At 43.6% G+C, this 21838-nt stretch overlaps 1 protein-coding gene and 1 long non-coding RNA gene across 2 annotated transcripts in view; both read right to left on the reverse strand.

The window, feature by feature from the left end:
- Nucleotides 1-21838, reverse strand: part of LOC141083978 (uncharacterized) — a 312249-nt gene that overhangs the window by 147103 nt on the left and 143308 nt on the right. The gene's annotated exons all lie outside the window — the stretch shown is intronic.
- LOC141084223 (uncharacterized) lies at nucleotides 501-2431 on the reverse strand. Its single transcript, XM_073568769.1, has 2 exons — nucleotides 1211-2431; nucleotides 501-961 (listed from the first exon to the last, which is right to left on the reverse strand). The coding sequence occupies exons 1-2, from the start codon at nucleotides 1761-1763 to the stop codon at nucleotides 507-509; spliced, it is 1008 nt and encodes a 335-aa protein (XP_073424870.1). The 5' UTR covers nucleotides 1764-2431; the 3' UTR covers nucleotides 501-506.

Below are 21838 nucleotides of genomic sequence, written 5' to 3' on the forward strand. Positions count from 1 at the left end.
ACGAGAACCAACTGCAACAGTTCCTTGTAGTCATCTCTGGGGTGGCTCTCAGTTAATTTGGTCTCGAATTCAGCAGTAACATTTGCAATTACTTCTGGAGTTAGCTGCTTTTGTATTAGATTGTCACTGATACCTGTGTCGTATTTTCCTTTGTCTATCTTGGGCCACGCAGTGAGGAATCTTTTGAAAATGTCTCGATGAGGTCCAGTGGTTGATCCCATTTTTGTGTCGAATACGCCTCTTAACACAATTTCCAAGATATGGTGACGGCAAGCTAGGTGTAGCAATTCTCTTCCTAACATTTGCTCCAATAGGACGCATGCTCCTTTGTGTCTTCCCGTGTTCGATGCTGCAGTGTCGAAGCACATCGCCTTGACGGTGTTGGGAAGACCCCATTCCTGTAGGCATTCATATACGGCTACGGCTTGCTCTTCTCCAGAGCTGCTTGCTGTTACAGGAACTCCCAGCAGCTGTTCCTTTTCGCCATATGAAATAGCAATAGCTATTCACTCACATTGCTCATGTTTTAAAACACCCGGTAAAAGTTTACCATCCCAATGGACAACCACGGGCTCTTTTTCAGGAATGTTTACTTTATCTAAAAATTTTTTAGTATATTGTTCTCTGAACATTTGCCTTCTAGAATGTAATAAAGTTTTCGAGACTTTGTACTCAAGAGGGTCAAGGTTTAGTGCTTCTAGAGTAGCTATTAAAATTCTCGTGGCATGTCTGTTGGATACCTTACATCGATCTAACACAATGGATAATTTCATGTTTAAAATCTCTTTAACGCCCCTTGCAAATGAAACTTTCATCCTCTTGCTCTCAGATGGTCCTGGATCTTCTGCAGCTTCTTCAGGGATGTCCATTTCCTCCAAGCTCTCAAGTTCCTGGTAGATGCTGTCCTCTTCAGTATCTTCTTCTTCTTTTCCTTCTTCGAGCTTGTCTTCATCATCCGTCTCTAAGAAGCAACAAAAGAAAGAGAAAAAAAAGACTATAAAAACTTGTCGTTTTAGCAGAATAGTAATAATACATAGGTACTAAATTACCTACTTCTAATTATCAATAGGTATTATTTTAAGAATATAAACTCAATCATAAAGATGCCAAATGATGCTCTCATGTACAATTTTCTTTCAATTATAATGAAACTATTTACTTATTTGTTTATCTACTTTTTAGAATAATAATAATAATAAAATAAACTCACCAATATCAAAAGTTTCTTCTTGGATTTGTCGGTTCATTTTTGCAAGTTCCTTTTGCGCCTTGATTTCTTCAGCTCGATACAACTTGAGATCCACTCCAGCCATGGAACCTGGGCGGCCCTTCTGCCTCTGTTTCACGAGAAATGCCTTATCTTCTTCCAATTTCATCAGAGCCAAGGCATCTTGTTGAGCAATATCAAAGAGATCATTCAACTTTTCAACAAACTGTTTAAATTTGTTCTTGGCCGTTTCCGATGTTTTCTTCCGGTCTTTTTGAAGACTTCTCCACTCGGCGTGAAGTTTTTCCAGCTTATTAATTGCATCTTGCTCATGTTTAGTCGGGATTCGAGCTTTCCCCCAAAAAATGAACACTTCTCGTATGGTCAGTTTTGCTGATTCTCTTACAGTTAATTTCACAGTACGTAAATTATAAAATAAAGCACATAAGACTTGACGATTTGAGGGTAGTTTACAACCGGTGATCTGGTGAATGGGATAGCCCACAAGAAATAATTTATCCTTGTTCTGGCTTTGTACACCTGATGTGAATGCCATTTCAGAGTCCAATAGGTAAATAACAGTTAACTAGAAAAACGAAACAAAATATATTACAAACTTTAATTTCAATAAAATATTTTCAAATATCTTTTAAAATAATACTATAATATCGCGCATCACCCCTACTCTGGAACTCTCTACCACAACATATCAGACTCTCACCTACCATCGAAACCTTCAAAAAGAGCCTGAAGACCCACCTCTTCCGACAAGCCTATAACCTGCAGTAACCACCGATCGACCAAACCGCTGCAGGACCAGCTCTATCCTCGCCTACTGTATTATCACCCACATCTTGTAGATTGTGAGCCCTCGCGGGCAGGGTCCTCTCTCCTCCTGTACCAGTTATGACTTGTATTGTTTAAGATTATTGTACTTTTATTATGTATACCCCTCCTTACATGTAAAGCGCCATGGAATAAATGGCGCTATAACAATAAATAATAATAATAATAATAATAGCTATAAAAACAATAACACACACACTTGGAAAATTTAAAAAAAACGTTAAAATATCTTCACTGGATAATTGTTCGATCTAACCAGCTCAAAGGCACTTTAGAAACTAAACTGAATAAATAAAAGGTCGGTTGTACGCTGAAGTAAAATCACCATCCCTAAAATAGAAATTACATGCACCCTGTGTGTAACATATACATTTTGAAGAACAACATTAGCTTTCTTTTGAGATATTAAGCGTATTTTTATTATTTACCATTCTGGAGTTATGGCTCCATATGTCAGCTTTTTGGCCAAAAATTTGGATTTTTTCAAACTTTGAGCAACGAGCGGCACGGGTTAACGTCGTTTGATCGAGCTCAAATTTTGGCTATCTCAATATCTGGAAAGGGGAATCATTTTGTGGGGTCCAGACGAACAAGATTCCGACATTTTTTTCCCCCCATATGAGATCCCGTCACCCTAGTAACCAGTCACATGGAGCTCCATGACTACAGAGTACAGGGGGAAGGCGCGCATTCAGGAGCACGTGATGGCTGTTCTGTGCGCACAGGACCTGTGATGAGGTCACAGGAGGGGAGGAGTCAGGGGTCACATGATCAGGAGCCTCGGTGTATGCAGGACTCTGCTGTGCTGGTTGTTATGGTGCTGGATGAGGGGAAGTTTATGTGTGGGGTCAGGAATAGAGTTGAACGATACCGTCCGATACTTCAAAGTATCGTATCGGATGGTATCGGCCGATCTTTAAAAAAAGTATCGGTATCGCCGATTCCGATACCGGAAGTCCCATTCAAGTCTATGGGACTTCCGGTATCGGAATAAGAAAAACCCTTTCCTGCCCTTGTACAGCCTCTCTGGGGTCTGTACGGGCCTTTCGGGGGGCTGTGCCGGCCTGCCAGGGGGTCTGTGCAGGCTCCGGTGGTCTGTGCCGGCCTGCCGGTGGTCTGTGCAGGCTCCAGGGGGCTGTGCCGGCCTGCCGGGGGGCTGTGCCGGCCTGCCGGGGGGCTGTGCAGGCATCGTCCGATGGGACTACAAGTCCCATCGGGCGATGCCTGCTACCATGACAGTGATTGACACATTAGCCAATGATGGGACAGTAGTAGTCCCATCATCCGGCTAATGTGTTAAATGTAAAAAAAAAAAAAAAAAAATTACATGCTACATACATACAACATGCATACTACATACATGCTACATTCATACTACATACTACATACATGCTACATACATACTACATATATACTACATGCATGCTACATACATACTGCATGCTACATACATACCACATACATACTACATACATACTACATATATACTACATGCATGCTACATACATACTACATGCTACATACATACCACATACATACTACATATATACTACATGCATGCTACATACATACTACATGCTACATACATACCACATATATACTACATACATACTACATATATACTGCATGCTACATACATACTACATATATACTACATGCATGCTACATACATACTACATGCTACATACATACCACATACATACTACATACATACTACATGCTACATACATACTACATGCTACATACATACTACATATATACTACATGCATGCTACATACATACTACATATATACTACATGCATGCTACATACATACTACATACATACTACATGCTACATACATACCACATATATACTACATACATACAATACATTCATACAATACATACATAGACATACAGTACATATAACATAGAGTAACATACTTACCAATACTTGTCACATTGTTCCCCGAAGCCATTGTCGTCTACGGAATAAATATTAACATAACAAACCACAAAAATACTCACCCACGATCCGAAGCAGTCCACGAGTGTGTCCCACGACGATCTTGGGTAGAGAACTGCAGCATCAGATGATGCTGCCGTTCTCTACGGGCTGCAGGAATCCAATGACGGAAGGTAGGTATCCTTCCGCACTGTATTCCTCCGCCACTTAAAAAAAAAAAGTCCCTAGTCTCACTTTATGCCATTGCTGTGTGGGAATTTCCCACACAGCAATGGCATAAAGTGAGACTAGGGACTTTTTTTTTTTAAGTGGCGGAGGAATACAGTGCGGAAGGATACCTACCTTCTGTCATTGGATTCCTGCAGCCCGTAGAGAACGGCAGCATCATCTGATGCTGCCGTTCTCTACCCAAGATCGTCGTGGGACACACTCGTGGACTGCTTCGGATCGTGGGTGAGTATTTTTGTGGTTTGTTATGTTAATATTTATTCCGTAGACGACAATGGCTTCGGGGAACAATGTGACAAGTATTGGTAAGTATGTTACTCTATGTTATATGTACTGTATGTCTATGTATGTATTGTATGAATGTATTGTATGTATGTAGTATATATGTGGTATGTATGTAGCATGTAGTATGTATGTAGTATGTATGTAGCATGCATGTAGCATGTAGTATGTATGTAGCATGCATGTAGTATATATGTAGTATGTATGTAGCATGCATGTAGTATATATGTAGTATGTATGTAGCATGTAGTATGTATGTAGCATGTAGTATGTATGTAGTATGTATGTAGTATATATGTGTTATGTATGTAGCATGTAGTATGTATGTAGCATGCATGTAGTATATATGTAGTATGTATGTAGCATGCAGTATATATGTAGTATGTATGTAGTATATATGTGGTATGTATGTAGCATGCATGTAGTATATATGTAGTATGTATGTGGTATGTATGTAGCATGTAGTATGTATGTAGCATGCATGTAGTATATATGTAGTATGTATGTAGTATGTATGTAGCATGCAGTATGTATGTAGTATGTATGTAGCATGCATGTAGTATGTATGTAGCATGCATGTAGTATGTATGTAGCATGTATGTAGTATGTATGTAGTATATATGTGGTATGTATGTAGCATGTAGTATATATGTAGCATGCATGTAGTATATATGTAGTATGTATGTGGTATGTATGTAGCATGTAGTATGTATGTAGCATGCATGTAGTATATATGTAGTATGTATGTAGTATGTATGTAGCATGCAGTATGTATGTAGTATGTATGTAGCATGCATGTAGTATGTATGTAGCATGCATGTAGTATGTATGTAGCATGTATGTAGTATGTATGTAGCATGTAGTATGTATGTAGCATGCATGTAGTATGTATGTAGTATTTTTTTTTTTTTTATTTTTTTTTTTAACATTTAACACATTAGCCGGATGATGGGACTACTACTGTCCCATCATTGGCTAATGTGTCAATCACTGTCATGGTAGCAGGCATCGCCCGATGGGACTTGTAGTCCCATCGGACGATGCTTGCACAGACCCCCGGACATCAGCACAGCCCCCCGGCAGGCCGGCACAGCCCCCCGGCAGGCCGGCACAGCCCCCCGGCAGGCCGGTACAGACCCCCACAGGGTGCACAGACCACCGGCAGGCCGGCACAGCCCCCCGGCAGGCCGGTACAGACCCCGGGCAGTCCACACAGCCCCCCGGCAGGCCGGCACAGCCCCCCGGCAGGCCGGCAGAGACCCCCGGAAGGCCCGAAATGACGGCGCATCATGATGCGCACACACCGCGCATCATGATGATGTCAGGCCGTCAATCAACTGAACTTCCGATTCCGATGCCGAATTCCGATATTGAAAAAATATCGGAAGTCGGTATCGGAATTCCGATACAGCAAGTATCGGCCGATACCCGATACTTGCGGTATCGGAATGCTCAACACTAGTCAGGAATGGTTTACAGGGTGGATGTAGCAGAGCTGTATGTGTACAAGGTGTACGGAGCAGAGCTGTGTGTGTACGATGTGTATGGAGCACAGCCGTGTGTGTACGAGGTGTGCGGAGTGGAGCCCTGTTTGTACAAGGTGTATGGTGCAGAGCTGTGTGCGTACAAGGTGTACGGAGCCGAGCTGTGTGTGTACAAGGTATACGGAGCAGAGCCGTGAGTGTACGAAGTGTATGGAGCGCAGCCATGTGTCTACGAGGTGTGCGGAGTGGAGCCGTGTGTACGAAGTGGAGCCGCGTGTGTACGAGGTGTACGGAGCAGAGTCGTGTGTACGAAGTGTATGGAGCACAGCCGTGTGTGTACAAGGTATGTTTGTACGAGAGGTGCGTGTACGAGGTGCGCGGAACCACGTGTGTACGAGGTGTACGGAGCAGAGATGTGCGTGTATTTTGGCATGGGGTGGGCCCATTTTGTTGTTACACCACTGCCTGTCTCCATATCAGCCAGTACCTGTCTGTCTATGAATTAGCTGAGCCAGACTGTATACCTTCAGTACCTGCCTGCACCTGTTCTTAAAGTGTCCTGTCCCCTTTCAGGTCAGCTGCTATTGTCCTAGTAGACCCCACAATGTTAGTAATCTGTTTTAAGAGCAATGGAGCTGTCTGGCAAATGGTGGTTGTGAAGTGGTGCCAAAATCACGAGACTCAGAACAGGAGCAGAAACATCAGTCAGAAGGTTGGTCAGAATACAGGCTGAGGTCAACAACAGCAAACTACTAGCAGGGCAGAGGCAGAGAAAAGATAGATCAGAAAATTGATGATTTGAAAACTCATCTCTTCAAGAAAACTTACAGCCTGCAATTACCAACTGCCACATAACTGGAGCGCCCTCACTCACCAGGGCTGTGGGGTGCTCAGTACCGGGTCGGTTGATCTTCTCAGCGGGAGGTTGTCACGGCAGCAGTGACCTGGTCCATGGCCCTGGGGCTCCATTGCAAAAGGGGTTGTTTCAGTGTGCTTATGGTAGTGAAAGATTATAAGTGATTCGTGACGCCACCTGTGGTGTTCGGCAATGAAGATGTAAGCCGACGCTGCAGACAGATCCTCTGGGACAGATGGTGTGATGCAGCAATGATGTTATAGCCCTCCACAGGCAGGGCTGTAGTCCCAGGGCAGAGTAGGTGAAGTGACAATTAGATGGTGTAGTGTCGGGCGCAAGAGATGTAGCAGTGCTGGACGGGTTGGCGCCAGAATAAGTGGAAGACACCAGGGCATGTAGTTCCAAAGCTTTACTCACAGTCTGTTGTGGTACAGGTGCCCGCATCCGTGCGGTGTCCTCAGGGTCAGGAGCTCAGCCAACTTCCAGGCAGGATGAAGTACTCCTTTCCAACACTCCGCCAACATATGTGCCTTTTCTGAACGTCTCCCTCTTAGCGCCTTTGAGTGAAGTACTCCCAGTAGTGAGTTACACTGGAGTTCCTCCTGTCAGATGTTCTTATGAACTCTACTTGTACGGCAGACAGCTGTAGCCTACTTTGGGGACGCCTTCTACCTTGTCCCTGCTCACTTTCGTTGCTGTTGTGCCCCCAAGTCTTGTGTGGGAATAAAGTGGTCACTACTTCTATTCCTCCGGTGTCTTCTGCATGACCATTAGTATACATACAACCTCGGGTACCGGGCCCCGGCCTTGCGCTTAGAACTTGGGAAAGGTTCTCCTCTAACCCTGGTCCTTGTTCTCTTATTCTCCTCACGTTCCGTAATAATCTTTTCCTTCTTATGGAGAATCAGGCTTTCTAAAATGTCTCTTTCCTGTGCCAGCAGACCCAGGTCACTGAGGTCTGCTGCAGCACTTCCAGCCATCCATCCCTCTCCTGGGGATCTCTCCAACTCTCTCTCTCTGTCAGACTGCCTGACCCCTAACTCTTCCCGCTCTTTTAGTGCAAAAACCCAGCTCCACCCACCTCCCAGCACATTTCGTGTTCCAAGCAGGGAGCCCCCAAGGGGTGCTATGCTACACTCCAAGCAGAGAGCCGCCGAAGGTGCTTTGCTACACTACTTTGTGGTGTGGGGTGCAGGTGTTGGAGTGTGGTCAGTTGTCTCCACCTTACCTGGATAGTGGGGTACCACACCTCAGGAGGAGGTTCAGTGCCTCTGTGGCGACAGAACCCTCAGGGGTGCCACATACCCCCCGTTAAACACAGCACATCCGCGGGCTGAAAAAGAAGCAAAGATGGACAAATACAGGAACATACAAAATTTTTATAATGCTAATAAACAGTTCTTATCTAATCTTCTCAATATGAGAGGCACTCATTCTTGAACGTTGCAAACAGTTTTAACTAACTATCTATGTTCTAATACAGTACCTAATCCAAAAGTGCTATTGGCAGTAACTCACTAACACTTCAAGTATTCTTCATCAACACATCTCTTCGTCATCTCTTCTTTCACATTTTCTACTTTTTTCAAATCTTCATCTTTATTCAAATTTCTTTATTAAAACATTCCTATTAGTCATTGCTACTAACTAGATTCTATATAAAAGCTATTCTCTATTAATACTGTCATAAGGCACATTATAAAATACTTCACATCAATAATTCTTGTAAGTGCTGGACACTACTCCCAGCTGGGATCTCTTGCAGTGTCCTTTTGGGTGGAGCTATGCTCCATGATGAGGTAGTTCTTATCTATAAAAGGGCTATGTAAAACCAAGAAAGGGCACCTAAGGAGGTGCAACTATATACATTAAAGTTCTGGATCACTCAGTGTTCATGATCTCCACAGTTCAAGTGCGAGAAACGCTGCCTATAAAACTGGGCAACCAAAAAAAAACAGGGAAAAACATGATGAACAAACAAAAATAACTTTAAAGCACAACGTTGCAAATACCCTCCTGGGTAACAGTTCATTTAGGTAAACATTATGGCTAGTAATCCCCTCCTGGGGTTCTGGAAGCTGGTTGCTTGAGCTGCTTCCAGGGGAGATGCTCTTGGTGTCTTCATCCTGTTGCTGGCTGTCGACAAATTGCAGGTATTCCTTTTCTCCGGGAGTAAGGTTGTCATCTGCTGGTGTTAATGGGATGGCAGCGGAAGTAACTGCAGCCTGTGCGGGCAACACATCAACTGCCACCAATGGTATCCCAGTTGCCTGTGACTCTGCAGGAGTTGCAGCTGGTACCAAGGAATGTTGTTCTGTCACTTCAGGTGGTACTGCTGCCAACAAGTCTGCAAGGGCTGTAGCCGGTACCGATAGGTGCTGCTCTGCGATCTCCAGTGGTACCACAGTTGACGGTACTATGGCCGGTTGTTGCGGGCTAGATGTAATTTGAGTGCCACCACTCGTGGTCCTGGCAATCACCGGACCATTTCTGTCCACAGGGATGGCTCCTAGTACCAGGATCATGGCAGGGGAGGCGACCATAACTGGTGCTTCCCGGTGATGTTCTGACTTCTGCTTAGGTGCCGGGTGGTAAATGATGGCAGCCGCAACCCCTGGAGTGGGTTGAAGAACGGTCGGTGGCTGCATCCATGTCGGCACGGGACTGGGGCATGCCGGTAATAGCCTGCGCAGCCATGCCGGATCCGGGCTGGGACTCAGCTCCTGTCCCACAGCCTCCGGAACCCTCATGTACCTTCTCCTGGCAGGCCGCATCCAGTGACAGCATCAGCCTAATGGTGGTGGCGGGCGCTGTAAAGGGTGTGGCAGCGGCCGTATGCTCCGTGGGTGTTGCCTGGGGGAGGGTTGCTTCTCCCTGCCATTTTCTCCTGGCCTCCGCGCTCCTTCCATCATGGTGTTTTCTCCTTCTTCCTGTCTTGCCTCTTTTCCCACCATTAGCTTCCGCTCCTCTTTCTGGGGGTGGCGTCTTCTTCCTACTCCTCCATATCATGCCAGTATACGAACCCCTCGGGGGGTGGGCCATGTTGCTGTCGCATAGAAGTTCAGACAGGGGAGGCCCAGGACAGTTCGCGGTCTTTTCTTAGGACCACCCATGTTGTCATGCCCTTCTTCTCCGCGCTGGCGGCCATTTTTAGCATTCATTTTACGGTCTATCAAATTGGTTATTCTGCACATTTCCACAAACTTTTAAGTCCAATAAATCGTAGGCACACAGAACCCGATGGCACCGGGTCTCGTCATCCTGTTCGTGACGCCAAGTTGGAGCGCCCTCACTCACCAGGGTTGTGGGGTACTCGATACCGGGCCGGTTGATCTTCTCAACGGGGGGTTGTCACGGCAGCAGTGACCCAGTCCGTGTCCCTGGGGCTCCTTTGCAAAAGGGGTTGTTTCAGTGTGCTTTTGGTGGTGAAAGGTTATAAGTGATTTGTGACACCACCTGTGGTGTTCAGCAATGAAGATGTAAGCCGATGCTGCAGATAGATCCTCTGGGACAGATGGTGTGATGCAGCAATGATGTTATAGCCCTCCACAGGCAGGGCTGTAGTCCCAGGGCAGAGTAGGTGAAGTGACACTTACATGGTGTAGTGTCGGGCGCAAGAGATGTAGCAGTGTTGGACGGGTTGGCGCCGGAATAAGTGGAGGACACCAGGGCATGTAGTTGCAAAGCTTTACTCACAGTCTGTTTTGGTACAGGTGCCCGCATCCGTGCGGTGTCCTCAGGGTCAGGAGCTCAGCCAACTTCCAGGCAGGATGAAGTACTCCTTTCCAACACTCCATCAACATATGTGCCTATTCTGAACGTCTCCCTCTTAGCGCCTTTGACTGAAGTACTCCCAGTAGTGAGTTACACTGGAGTTCCTCCTGTCAGATGTTCTTATGAACTCTACTTGTATGGCAGACAGCTGTAGCTTACTTCGGGGACTCCTACCTAGTCCCGGCTCACTATCCTTGCTGTTGTGCCCCCAAGTCTTGTGTAGGAATAAAGTGGTCACTACTTCTATTCCTCCGGTGTCTTCTGCAGGACCATTAGTATCCATACAACCTCGAGAACCGGGCCCCGGCCTTGCGCTTAGAACTTGGGAAAGGTTCTCCTCTAACCCTGGTCCTTGTTCTCTTATTCTCCTCACGTTCCGTACTAATCTTTTCCTTCTTATGGAGAATCAGGCTTTCTAAAATGTCTCTTTCCTGTGCCAGCCAACCCAGGTCACTGAGGTCTGCTGCAGCACTTCCAGCCATCCATCCCTCTCCTAGGGATCTGTCCAACTCTCTTTCTCTGTCAGACTGCCTGACCCCTAACTCTTCCCGCTCTTTTAGTGCAAAAACCCAGCTCCACCCACCTCCCAGCACATTTCGTGTTCCAAGCAGGTAGCCACCAAGGGGTGCTATGCTACACTCCAAGCAGAGAGCCGCCGAAGGTGCTTTGCTGCACTACTTTGTGGTGTGGGATGCAGGTGTTGGAGTGTGGTCAGGTGTCTCCACCTTACCTGGATAGTGGGGTACCACACCTCAGGAGGAGGTGCAGTACCTCTGTGGCAACTGAACCCTCAGGGGCGCCACATAACCACCACTGGAGCTGCTGCAACCCCAAACTTACTGTCTTTGTTCTCAATACCCTATAGACTCTAAGCCCAGAGGGAAGGACCCTCTTCCTCTCAGTTCCAGTGTGTCATTGTTAGTTTATTCATTTTAATTTACGGTATATTTGTATTTTGTATGTAACCCCTTCTAATGTACAGCACCATGGAATTAATGGTGCTCTAAAACAAATGATAATAATGATTGGATTTATACCAACTAAAGCAATTCAGTACAAGAGGAATTCACACACCTAGTTGTAGGTTTAAGGGGGAGGACAGAGGGAACAGTTGCATGCAGTCCTGGTGCCTGAGGAGACCAGAATCCTCTAATGCCATGTAAGAAGACAATAATTAGGCAAGCAGAACATGGTAAATGGGGTCCTTGCAGATTTCTTCGCTGTATTTCGGAGCTACAAGCTATATTTCTACTATCACAGTCTTCAGTAACTTTGAAGCAGCTGATTTTAACCAATTATTTAATGTCTGGTAAAAATTGGTTGGGGAGTTTGAAATTACATCGACATTCCCTTTGTTTTCAAGTCTAATAGTGTGATGCCAATGGTTTCTGGCTACTTATTTCTCACCAGTCGCCATTGAAAACACATGAAGGCTTGGCTGATGCAAGGTTTCACATGTATGGGGGAGTCAGGATAGCTAGCTGTGGGCTGAATGACCACAGTTATCTGAGGTCTATGGGCACCATAGAAATAGTACACACTTAAACATACACATTTCTGTATTACATAAACTTCCCTGCAATCACAATAGAACAAACGAATATCCCTTCAAACTCAGGCTAGATATATCTGTGCAAAAGTGACTAGATGGTTACGTTGTGTCTCTGAGTGGAATTCAGTTTTAATAAGTATACACTTATAAAGCATTTTCATTTCTTACTGGAAAGGATCTTCGTCAGACGGATTACAAAGATTGCCTTTCCCTCTCTTAAATAGGAACAATAGTTGGGTAAAGCGCGCAAAAAAAATTGTAGCAATGAATACTGAAAAATAGCTGAATAATTGGTAATATTAATAAAACATGAGTATCTAATATTGTTATAGAAATTTTCACTAAAATATGGCTATAAAGTACTCCTTCTGAGGAAACTTTCATAGTCAGGGATGGAAATGTGTTGTGTTTGTATACTCAATAAAGTTTAGTTACTTGTGACTCATGTCAGCCTCAACCACATCATTTCAAACCAGTTGTGAACAAAACTTCTTTGCCATAGACTCACACTTGATGTTGTCTATCTATTACAATAAAGTAACTGTTGGTTCACTCTATATTTTAAATTCTGTTTCAAGGGTAGCAGATCTGTTACAAAAGCATGAAAATAGAAATCTATATTATTTCACTTTGTTGACAACACTATTAAGGTCTTCTGTATATTTTTTTTTACATATATTTGGTCTTTCGCAACAAATATGTACAAAGCCATTTTTTTTTTTTTAAAAAAAGCAATGTTTATCATCTCATTAATCCTTTTGTTGTACCAAAAAATGGGGAAATGTATGATTTTGTTTTGACTTCTCCTTCCATTCAAATTGCAACAAAAATTTCTAGAATGCCATCAGACATTTTTGAATTTTATACCAGAGACAGACACGTGATCCATTTCCCATATTATATACATTGTCTTCAGTATTAACTTGTTATACAGTCTCTGTCTTTGCATGACTTGAATTGCTTTCCTAAATAGGTTGTAATGCTATGGTTATCCTAAAATTCAAGGACGAGGATGGAATCCATGTTATCCGTCGGGGTCTACACATTACCAATTATTACAGAATATTTTTTTTCCCCTGATTAGTTATAAACAGCCACTCATTAGCAACACATCCCAGAAAGGGAAGAATATGCTGTTTGTTCCTGTCCTCTTCCACAGATCCTTTATAGCGCTTGGCAGAAGCAAAGGTGTGAAAAATTGATGGATTATCATCAGTGATAGCATTGTTATAACTTTGCATTTATTCTTACTGTATGACAAACAGTCATCTTTATTGCTGCATGATGTCTCCGTTTGAGGTTTAATCATCAGCCTAAAGCCTTGCATCATTATAAAGAACATTTTTCAAGAGTCAGTGCTAGTCCTTGTTCATAGGTGGGGTGTACCAAGGACTCATTAAAAGATTTACAATTTTATGTTTGATAAACATCTTGGAAACACAAGGCAGCCGCCTTAAAGACTTTGAAACGTTGTGGAACGTGCAAGTCATGCCACTGAAATAACAAATTAGAATTTAATGAGAAGACCACACATCCTATTGTTTCTGCATCTGAAAGGCACCCTGTTGTCTATAGTTGCTGGCTATTTTCCTGCTGATCATTAGCATTCTTTTCTCCTCACTAGCTTCTCAGCTTGAAAGCCTGTATTTGAAAGTCTGGGTCTTATGCTTCATTTTCTGAAATGTGGGTTGGTGGGGAACTCTCTGAAAGAATGTATTTGCTACTAAAGGCCGGGGCTGACACAACCCACAACCAAACGATATGGCTCACACTTGCAAGTTCATATGACCACTCCATCACTGGATAAAAGATCAAGAAGGATTTAACTTCAATGCGATAGGTCGTAAGAAAATGAAGATTAGGAAGGGCGTCCCATCAGTACAAAATCTAATTAAAATATCATTAGTTGAGCTCCATTGTGTAGATATTCACCAGCCATGTCACTCACCCATCAGTCATTACTATTCATGCAAAAATCCTTAGGTTGCTTCTACAGTATGTGTTTTCATCTCTCTCTGCATTAGTGTATGGTTCTGGGATGTCCATCATAGTAGTCAACACCCTGTTTAAGTGTTATCTAGTATAACTAAAACTATAAAGAGAATCTCCAGAAATAGAAAAACAAATTAAAAGCAAAAACATCTTTTTAAATAACTTCTTTAATATCTTTGATTAGCAAATCCCTTTAGTTTTGTATAAGGAGAATGTTAGGACAGGTCAGGTGCCTATAAGCATGTGTGTCATGTGCAGCAGTGACTTACCACACATGCCCACAGGCACCTGACCTGTCCTAGCATTCTAGGACACGTTTCTGCCAGTGTAAGAAGAGGGTGACCATTTTAATGTACACTTTCTCTGCATATGACATGCTAAAATGTCATCCGTTGGGTGCCTGTTTTTGATGCAGAGTCGGAAGCGTAAGAAGAAATTAATTTAAAAAATACATATTTGGTATCACTGCATCCCTAAAAAGTCCGGTCTATTCAAATCCAAATAAATGTAATTACCATTACTAATAACAAAATTGAAAAAGCTAAAATTGTGGTCCCTAATTTGCTGCAATTCGACAAAAAATGCAATTAAAGTGATTAAAACACCATGTACACCCTAAAATATATTAATAAAATGGCAACTTGACATTCAAAAAATGCAAGCCCACATATAGCTCCATTGACCCCAAAATTTGAATGTCAGTTGTCTTGGAAAATGGCAGCAAAACTTAACATTTTGATTTTTTTTATGAATTACCACATTTCTTTTACCCCTTAAATAAAGTAATTGTGCTGACCAGGAGAATTATGTTGCCAATTTATTTTTACTACACAACTAATACAGTAAAAACAAGGCCCAAAAAACAATTAATTCCTTCCCTCCCATCATCTCTTCCTCCCTACCTCCTTCCCTCTCCCTTCCTTCCTTTCTTCCTTCCCCTCTCCCGGGCAAAAAACCTACAATTATATGGGCATATTACTTTAGGCATTTAGCTTTGGAGAGGCATCAAGTTAGGTTTAGAGTCACAACAAAGGAGTACACCTTGTCGCTGGCTGTTGGGTTCATACAAATTGGGCACTTTGTGCGCAAAGTGCCTTCATTTTTTACCATGTTTTCTGCAGCAGTAATGCAGTTCCAAATGTATTCAATGTTTACATACTATAGTGTTTCAGAGTGCAGCTTTAATTTATTAGAATAGAGGTAAACAGTATTCTTATCATCATAAAAGCGTTACAAAGTGAAGTATTGATTATTCCATTTTTTTTCATTCCATAAATTTACTGCCAGAGTGGATAAAGGAGATAAGAATAACACATAGTAAAAGTAATAAATCAATCTGGTATATGTTTCAGATATTAACCTTGATCTTATTGCAGCCTCATTCATCTGAACGTTAAAATGTGTCTCAAGGCAAGTAGCATTTTTTACGCAAAAGCATTCAAAACAACAGGAAACTATCCTAAACTGCAGTTTGATTTATGCAAAAATGGGTCCAAATGTAGTAGGCAACATGAATGTCTCAGTGCATAAAAGTTTTAGACCAAAAAACCATACCTTCTCATAAAATAATAGAACAAAGGCAATATCTAGAGATTATGTCAGTAGATCTTTAGGGACAATCAAATACAAGCCTATATTGACTATAACAAATCCAAATGCAGTTCTTATTCTTCTGCTTTATCAAATGCAGTCATCTGCTAGACCTTTGGGCCTTATAAATCGATCAGAGCCTCGATCTAATGGAGGATCCTCTGATACTCTGGTTGACCAGCTAAAGCTTTTTCCAAAACCATATATATATACAGTGCCTACAAGTAGTATTCAACCCCCTGCAGATTTAGCAGGTTTACACATTCGGAATTAACTTGGCATTGTGACATTTGGACTGTAGATCAGCCTGGAAGTGTGAAATGCACTGCAGCAAAAAAGAATGTTATTTCTTTGTTTAATTTTTTTTTAAATTGTGAAAAGTTTATTCAGAGGGTCATTTATTATTCAACCCCTCAAACCACCAGAATTCTGTTTGGTTCCCCTAAAGTATTAAGAAGTATTTCAGGCACAAAGAACAATGAGCTTCACATGTTTGGATTAATTATCTCTTTTTCCAGCCTTTTCTGACTATTTAAGACCCTCCCCAAACTTGTGAACAGCACTCATACATGGTCAACATGGGAAAGACAAAGGAGCATTCCAAGGCCATCAGAGACAAGATCGTGGAGGGTCACAAGGCTGGCAAGGGGTACAAAACCCTTTCCAAGGAGTTGGGCCTACCTGTCTCCACTGTTGGGAGCATCATCTGGAAGTGGAAGGCTTATGGAACTGCTGTTAGCCTTCCACGGCCTGGACAGCCTTTGAAAGTTTCCACCCGTGCCGAGGCCAGGCTTGTCCGAAGAGTCAAGGCTAACCCAAGGACAACAAGGAAGGAGCTCCGGGAAGATCTCATGGCAGTGGGGACATTGGTTTCAGTCAATACCATAAGTAACGTACTCCACCGCAATGGTCTCCGTTCCAGACGAGCCCGTAAGGTACCTTTACTTTCAAAGCGTCACGTCAAGGCTCGTCTACAGTTTGCTCATGATCACTTGGAGGACTCTGAGACAGACTGGTTCAAGGTTCTCTGGTCTGATGAGACCAAGATCGAGATCTTTGGTGCCAACCACACACGTGACGTTTGGAGACTGGATGGCACTGCATACGACCCCAAGAATACCATCCCTACAGTCAAGCATGGTGGTGGCAGCACCATGCTGTGGGGCTGTTTCTCAGCCAAGGGGCCTGGCCATCTGGTCCGCATCCATGGGAAGATGGATAGCACGGCCTACCTGGAGATTTTGGCCAAGAACCTCCGCACCTCCATCATGGATCTTAAGATGGGTCGTCATTTCATCTTCCAACAAGACAACGACCCAAAGCACACAGCCAAGAAAACCAAGGCCTGGTTCCAGAGGGAAAAAATCAAGGTGTTGCAGTGGCCTAGTCAGTCTCCTGACCTTAACCCAATTGAAAACTTGTGGAAGGAGCTCAAGATTAAAGTCCACATGAGACACCCAAAGAACCTAGATAACTTGGAGAAGATCTGCATGGAGGAGTGGGCCAAGATAACTCCAGAGACCTGTGACGGCCTGATCAGGTCTTATAAAAGACGAATATTAGCTGTAATTGCAAACAAGGTTTATTCCACAAAATATTAAACCTAGGGGTTGAATAATAATTGACCCACACTTTTATGTTGAAAATGTATTAAAATTTAACTGAGCAACATAACTTGTTGGTTTGTAAGATTTATGCATCTGTTAATAAATCCTGCTCTTGTGTGAAGTTTGAAGGCTCTAACTTATTTGCATCTTATCAAACCTGCTAAATCTGCAGGGGGTTGAATACTACTTGTAGACACTGTATATATATATATATATTTTTTTTTTTAATCCTTAAACTCATCAGTCCAAAATACTCATTTGAAGTCATTCATCCATCAAATGTCTATGTTAATTTGTCTATGTTAACCATTACGTTAGCAAATTTTCAATATGGCTTGCTATCTGGCTTGCAATATGGCTTGCTAGATATTTTAATGGTATTTCATTCCATCATCCATGTATGCTGTCTGACAAGTGTGAACTGCATCATATATTGCCAGATATTTTAATGGTATTTCATTCCATCATCCATGTATGCTGTCTGACAAGTGTGAACTGCATCATATATTGCCAGATATTTTAATGGTATTTCATTCCATCATCCATGTATGCTGTCTGACAAGTGTGAACTGCATCATATATTGCCAGATATTTTAATGGTATTTCATTCCATCATCCATGTATGCTGTCTGACAAGTGTGAACTGCATCATATATTGCCAGATATTTTTATGGTATTTCATTCCATCATCCATGTATGCTGTCTGACAAGTGTGAACTGCATCATATATTGCCAGATATTTTTATGGTATTTCATTCCATCATCCATGTATGCTGTCTGACAAGTGTGAACTGCATCATATATTGCCAGATATTTTAATGGTATTTCATTCCATCACTCCTGTGGTGGGTCTTTATTTTTTATCTATTTGGTTTCTGCTTTGAAGTGTAGAAAGGTTTTTTTCCCTTTCTCTGTTTGATGGCCTTGTCCAGCGTTAGTTATTTACCCTGCATAGTAATGCCTGCTCTGGCCTTGTGCTAATTGGTTAATTACTGATTGTGGCCTTTTGGTGGCTGAAGCTAGCAGACATTTCATTTCATATATATTTAGCTCTGGTTGGGATAGCACGTGTGCGGGCTCACGCGTGCAACAGATATTAAGTGCAACGGGATCAAGTGTTTTGCAGTTAGACAATGCAGTTGGACAGGGCAGGAGACAGGTAAGGTGCATAAGTTTTTCATGCACGCATGCTTCTTGGTCAGTCGTACTACATTTGCATTGAACATATCAACCTGCTGCTTTTTGTCTTCACCTCTGCTTTCTAACAACTCGCCTGCCCTTTTACACATTCTGTGCACTCTCTGCATATCCACCCCTCCCTTTTCCCCTCTCCCATGTATAACTCTGAGGCTCTATTGACATTTCTTACCCACACCAAACCATCCAAAACCACCATGCAGCACTCAAAACGTTCATACAAATCATCCCACCACCTGCTTTTTCTGTTTTTTCTCCTTTTAATAGTTGCAGGTGACATCTCCCCCAACCCTGGGCCTCCCTCCACCAGCATACGTTACTCTCCTCCATCTGCATATAGAAACCCTGCTAATCTTATTAACATTCAGTGCATGCCTTCTCCTCTCACTTTCCAATGTGCTCTCTGGAATGCACGGTCTGTGTGTAACAAACTGACTTACATTCACGATCTTTTTCTCTCTAATTCCCTTAACCTTCTGGCTATTACAGAAACCTGGATCCAGCATTCAGACACCACCGCTGCTGCCGCTCTCTCGTTTGGTGGGCTAAAATTTTCACATACCCCCAGACCTGAGAACAGACAGGGTGGAGGTGTTGGTTTGCTCCTTTCATCACAATGTGCTTTCCAGGTCATCCCCCCGGTTCCCTCACTTACATTTCCTTCCTTTGAAGTCCACGCCGTCAGACTCTTTAAGCCCTTCTCCTTACGAGTGGCGGTCGTTTATCGCCCTCCAGGCTCCTCCCGCCAGTTTCTAGACCACTTCACCACCTGGCTTACTCACTTTCTATCCTGTGACATCCCCACCCTCATCATGGGAGACTTTAACATCCCCATCAATGATCCGCTCTCCCAGTCTGCCTCTCATCTTCTTTCTCTAACTTCTTCATTCGGCCTCTCACAGTTTACTAATTCTCCTACACATGAGGACGGGAATACTCTGGACCTGGTTTTCTCCCGTCCCGGCTCGCTGCACGACTTTACTAATTCACCCCTCCCGCTCTCGGACCACAACCTTCTTTCCTTCTCTGTCAAGAATTGTCTCCTCACCCGGAACACCCCCACTTACCACACTTATCGGAATACACGTACCATTAATACCCAACAGCTTAGGGACAATCTCCACACATCTTTAGCCCCCATCTCCACCCTCTCCTGTCCAGACATAGCATTGTCACACTTCAATAATACACTGAAGAATGCCCTAGATGAAGCAGCACCTTCTATACGCAGAAAGACCCGACACAGACAACGACAGCCCTGGCACACAACGCAAACACGCTTTCTTCAGCGCTGCTCAAGGTGTGCAGAGCGGCAGTGGAGAAAATCTCTCTTAGCAGAAGACTTCATCCACTATAAGTTCATGCTCAAAACCTATAACTCTGCCCTTCATCTGGCCAAACAATCCTACTTCACCACCCTCATCACCTCACTATCCAACAACCCAAGACGACTTTTTGAAACCTTAAACTCCCTCCTGAAACCTAAAGTACAGGCCCCCATCACCAACCTCAGCGGTGAGGATCTGGCCACTTATTTCCTAGAAAAAATCAACCACATCCATCAGGATATCTCAGCCCTATCTCCTCAGTGCCTGGATCCCCTTCCCTGCCGCACCTCAAGCTCACTAGACATCTTTGAGCCTGTTTCAGAAGAAGAAGTTTCCAAGCTCCTCGCTTCTGCTCGGCCTACAACCTGCAACAGTGACCCTATTCCTTCACAGCTCCTGCAGTCTCTCTCACCAGTGGTCACCACTCACCTGACTAAAATATTTAACCTCTCTCTTTCTTCAGGTATATTTCCCTCCTCATTTAAACATGCCATCATAACCCCTTTACTTAAAAAGCCATCCCTGGACCAGAACTGCACTGCTAACTACAGACCTGTCTCTAACCTTCCCTTCATCTCTAAACTCCTGGAACGCCTGGTCCACTCCCGTCTAATCCGCTATCTCTCGGATAACTCTCTTCTCGACCCCTTACAATCTGGTTTCCGCTCTTTACACTCTACTGAAACTGCCCTCACTAAAGTCTCTAATGATTTAATAACAGCTAAATCGAAAGGTCATTGCTCCCTGCTGATTCTCCTGGATCTCTCTGCCGCATTTGACACTGTGGATCACCAGCTCCTCCTCACTATGCTCCGCTCTATAGGCCTCAAGGACACAGCCCTCTCCTGGTTCTCCTCCTACCTCTCTGACCGCTCCTTCACTGTATCTTTTTCCGGCTCCTCTTCCTCTTCTCGTCCCCTTACTATCGGGGTCCCGCAGGGCTCAGTCCTAGGCCCCCTCCTCTTCTCTTTATACACTGCCCCTATTGGACAAACAATCAGCAGATTTGGGTTCCAGTATCATCTCTATGCTGATGACACCCAATTATACACTTCTTCCCCTGACATCACCCCTACCCTAATTCAAAATACCAAGGATTGTCTGTCTGCTGTCTCTAGCATCATGTCCTCCCTCTATCTGAAACTAAATCTCTCTAAAACTGAACTTCTTGTGTTTCTCCCCTCTACTAACCTCACTCTACCTAACATCGAAATAACCCTGGAGGGTTCAACCATAACTCCCAAGCAGCATGCCCGCTGTCTTGGGGTCATATTCGACACTGAACTTTCCTTTACTCCGTACATCCGATCACTCAGTCGCTCTTGTCACCTGCATCTTAAAAACATCTCCAGAATCCGACCTTTTCTCACCTTTGAAACTGCTAAGACTCTTACTGTCGCTCTTATTCATTCTCGCCTGGACTACTGCAACTCTCTTCTGATCGGTCTCCCTCTTACCAAACTTTCTCCTCTCCAATCCATCTTGAATGCGGCAGCCAGGGTCATATTTCTGTCCAGCCGCTTCACCGATGCCTCCATCTTGTGCCAGTCATTACACTGGCTACCTATTCGCTACAGGGTCCAGTATAAACTCATCTCTCTCACCCACAAAGCTCTCCACTGTTCTGCACCGCCTTATATCTCCTCTCTCATCTCTGTCTATCGCCCTACACGTGCCCTCCGTTCTACAAATGACCTAAGACTAACATCCCCCGTAATCCGAACCTCGCACCTCCGCCTCCAAGACTTCTCTCGTGCTGCTCCAGCTCTCTGGAATGCACTTCCCCAGGCGATCAGACTGATACCTAGCCCTGACCTATTCAAGCGCGCTTTGAAAACCCATCTCTTCAAACAAGCCTACCACATCAACTACCCAGCAAGCTAACTTTGCCCTGTTCCCTCCTTCCAAATATTATTCTGAATCTACACCCTACTATTCATCTGTCTCC

This window comes from Dendrobates tinctorius, unplaced genomic scaffold, assembly GCF_039654945.1.
Source record: "Dendrobates tinctorius isolate UK_male_01 unplaced genomic scaffold, ASM3965494v1 ptg000022l, whole genome shotgun sequence".
In the NCBI taxonomy this organism is placed as follows: Eukaryota; Metazoa; Chordata; class Amphibia; order Anura; family Dendrobatidae; genus Dendrobates; species Dendrobates tinctorius.

Excerpts from the sequence above, each read along its gene's own strand:
- LOC141084223 (XM_073568769.1), bottom strand. The coding sequence starts at position 1,763 with ATGGCATTCACATCAGGTGTACAAAGCCAGAACAAGGATAAATTATTT. Across the intron at positions 962-1,210 it reads AGAAGAAACTTTTGATATTG|AGACGGATGATGAAGACAAG; the intron begins GTGAGTTTATTT and ends GTTGCTTCTTAG.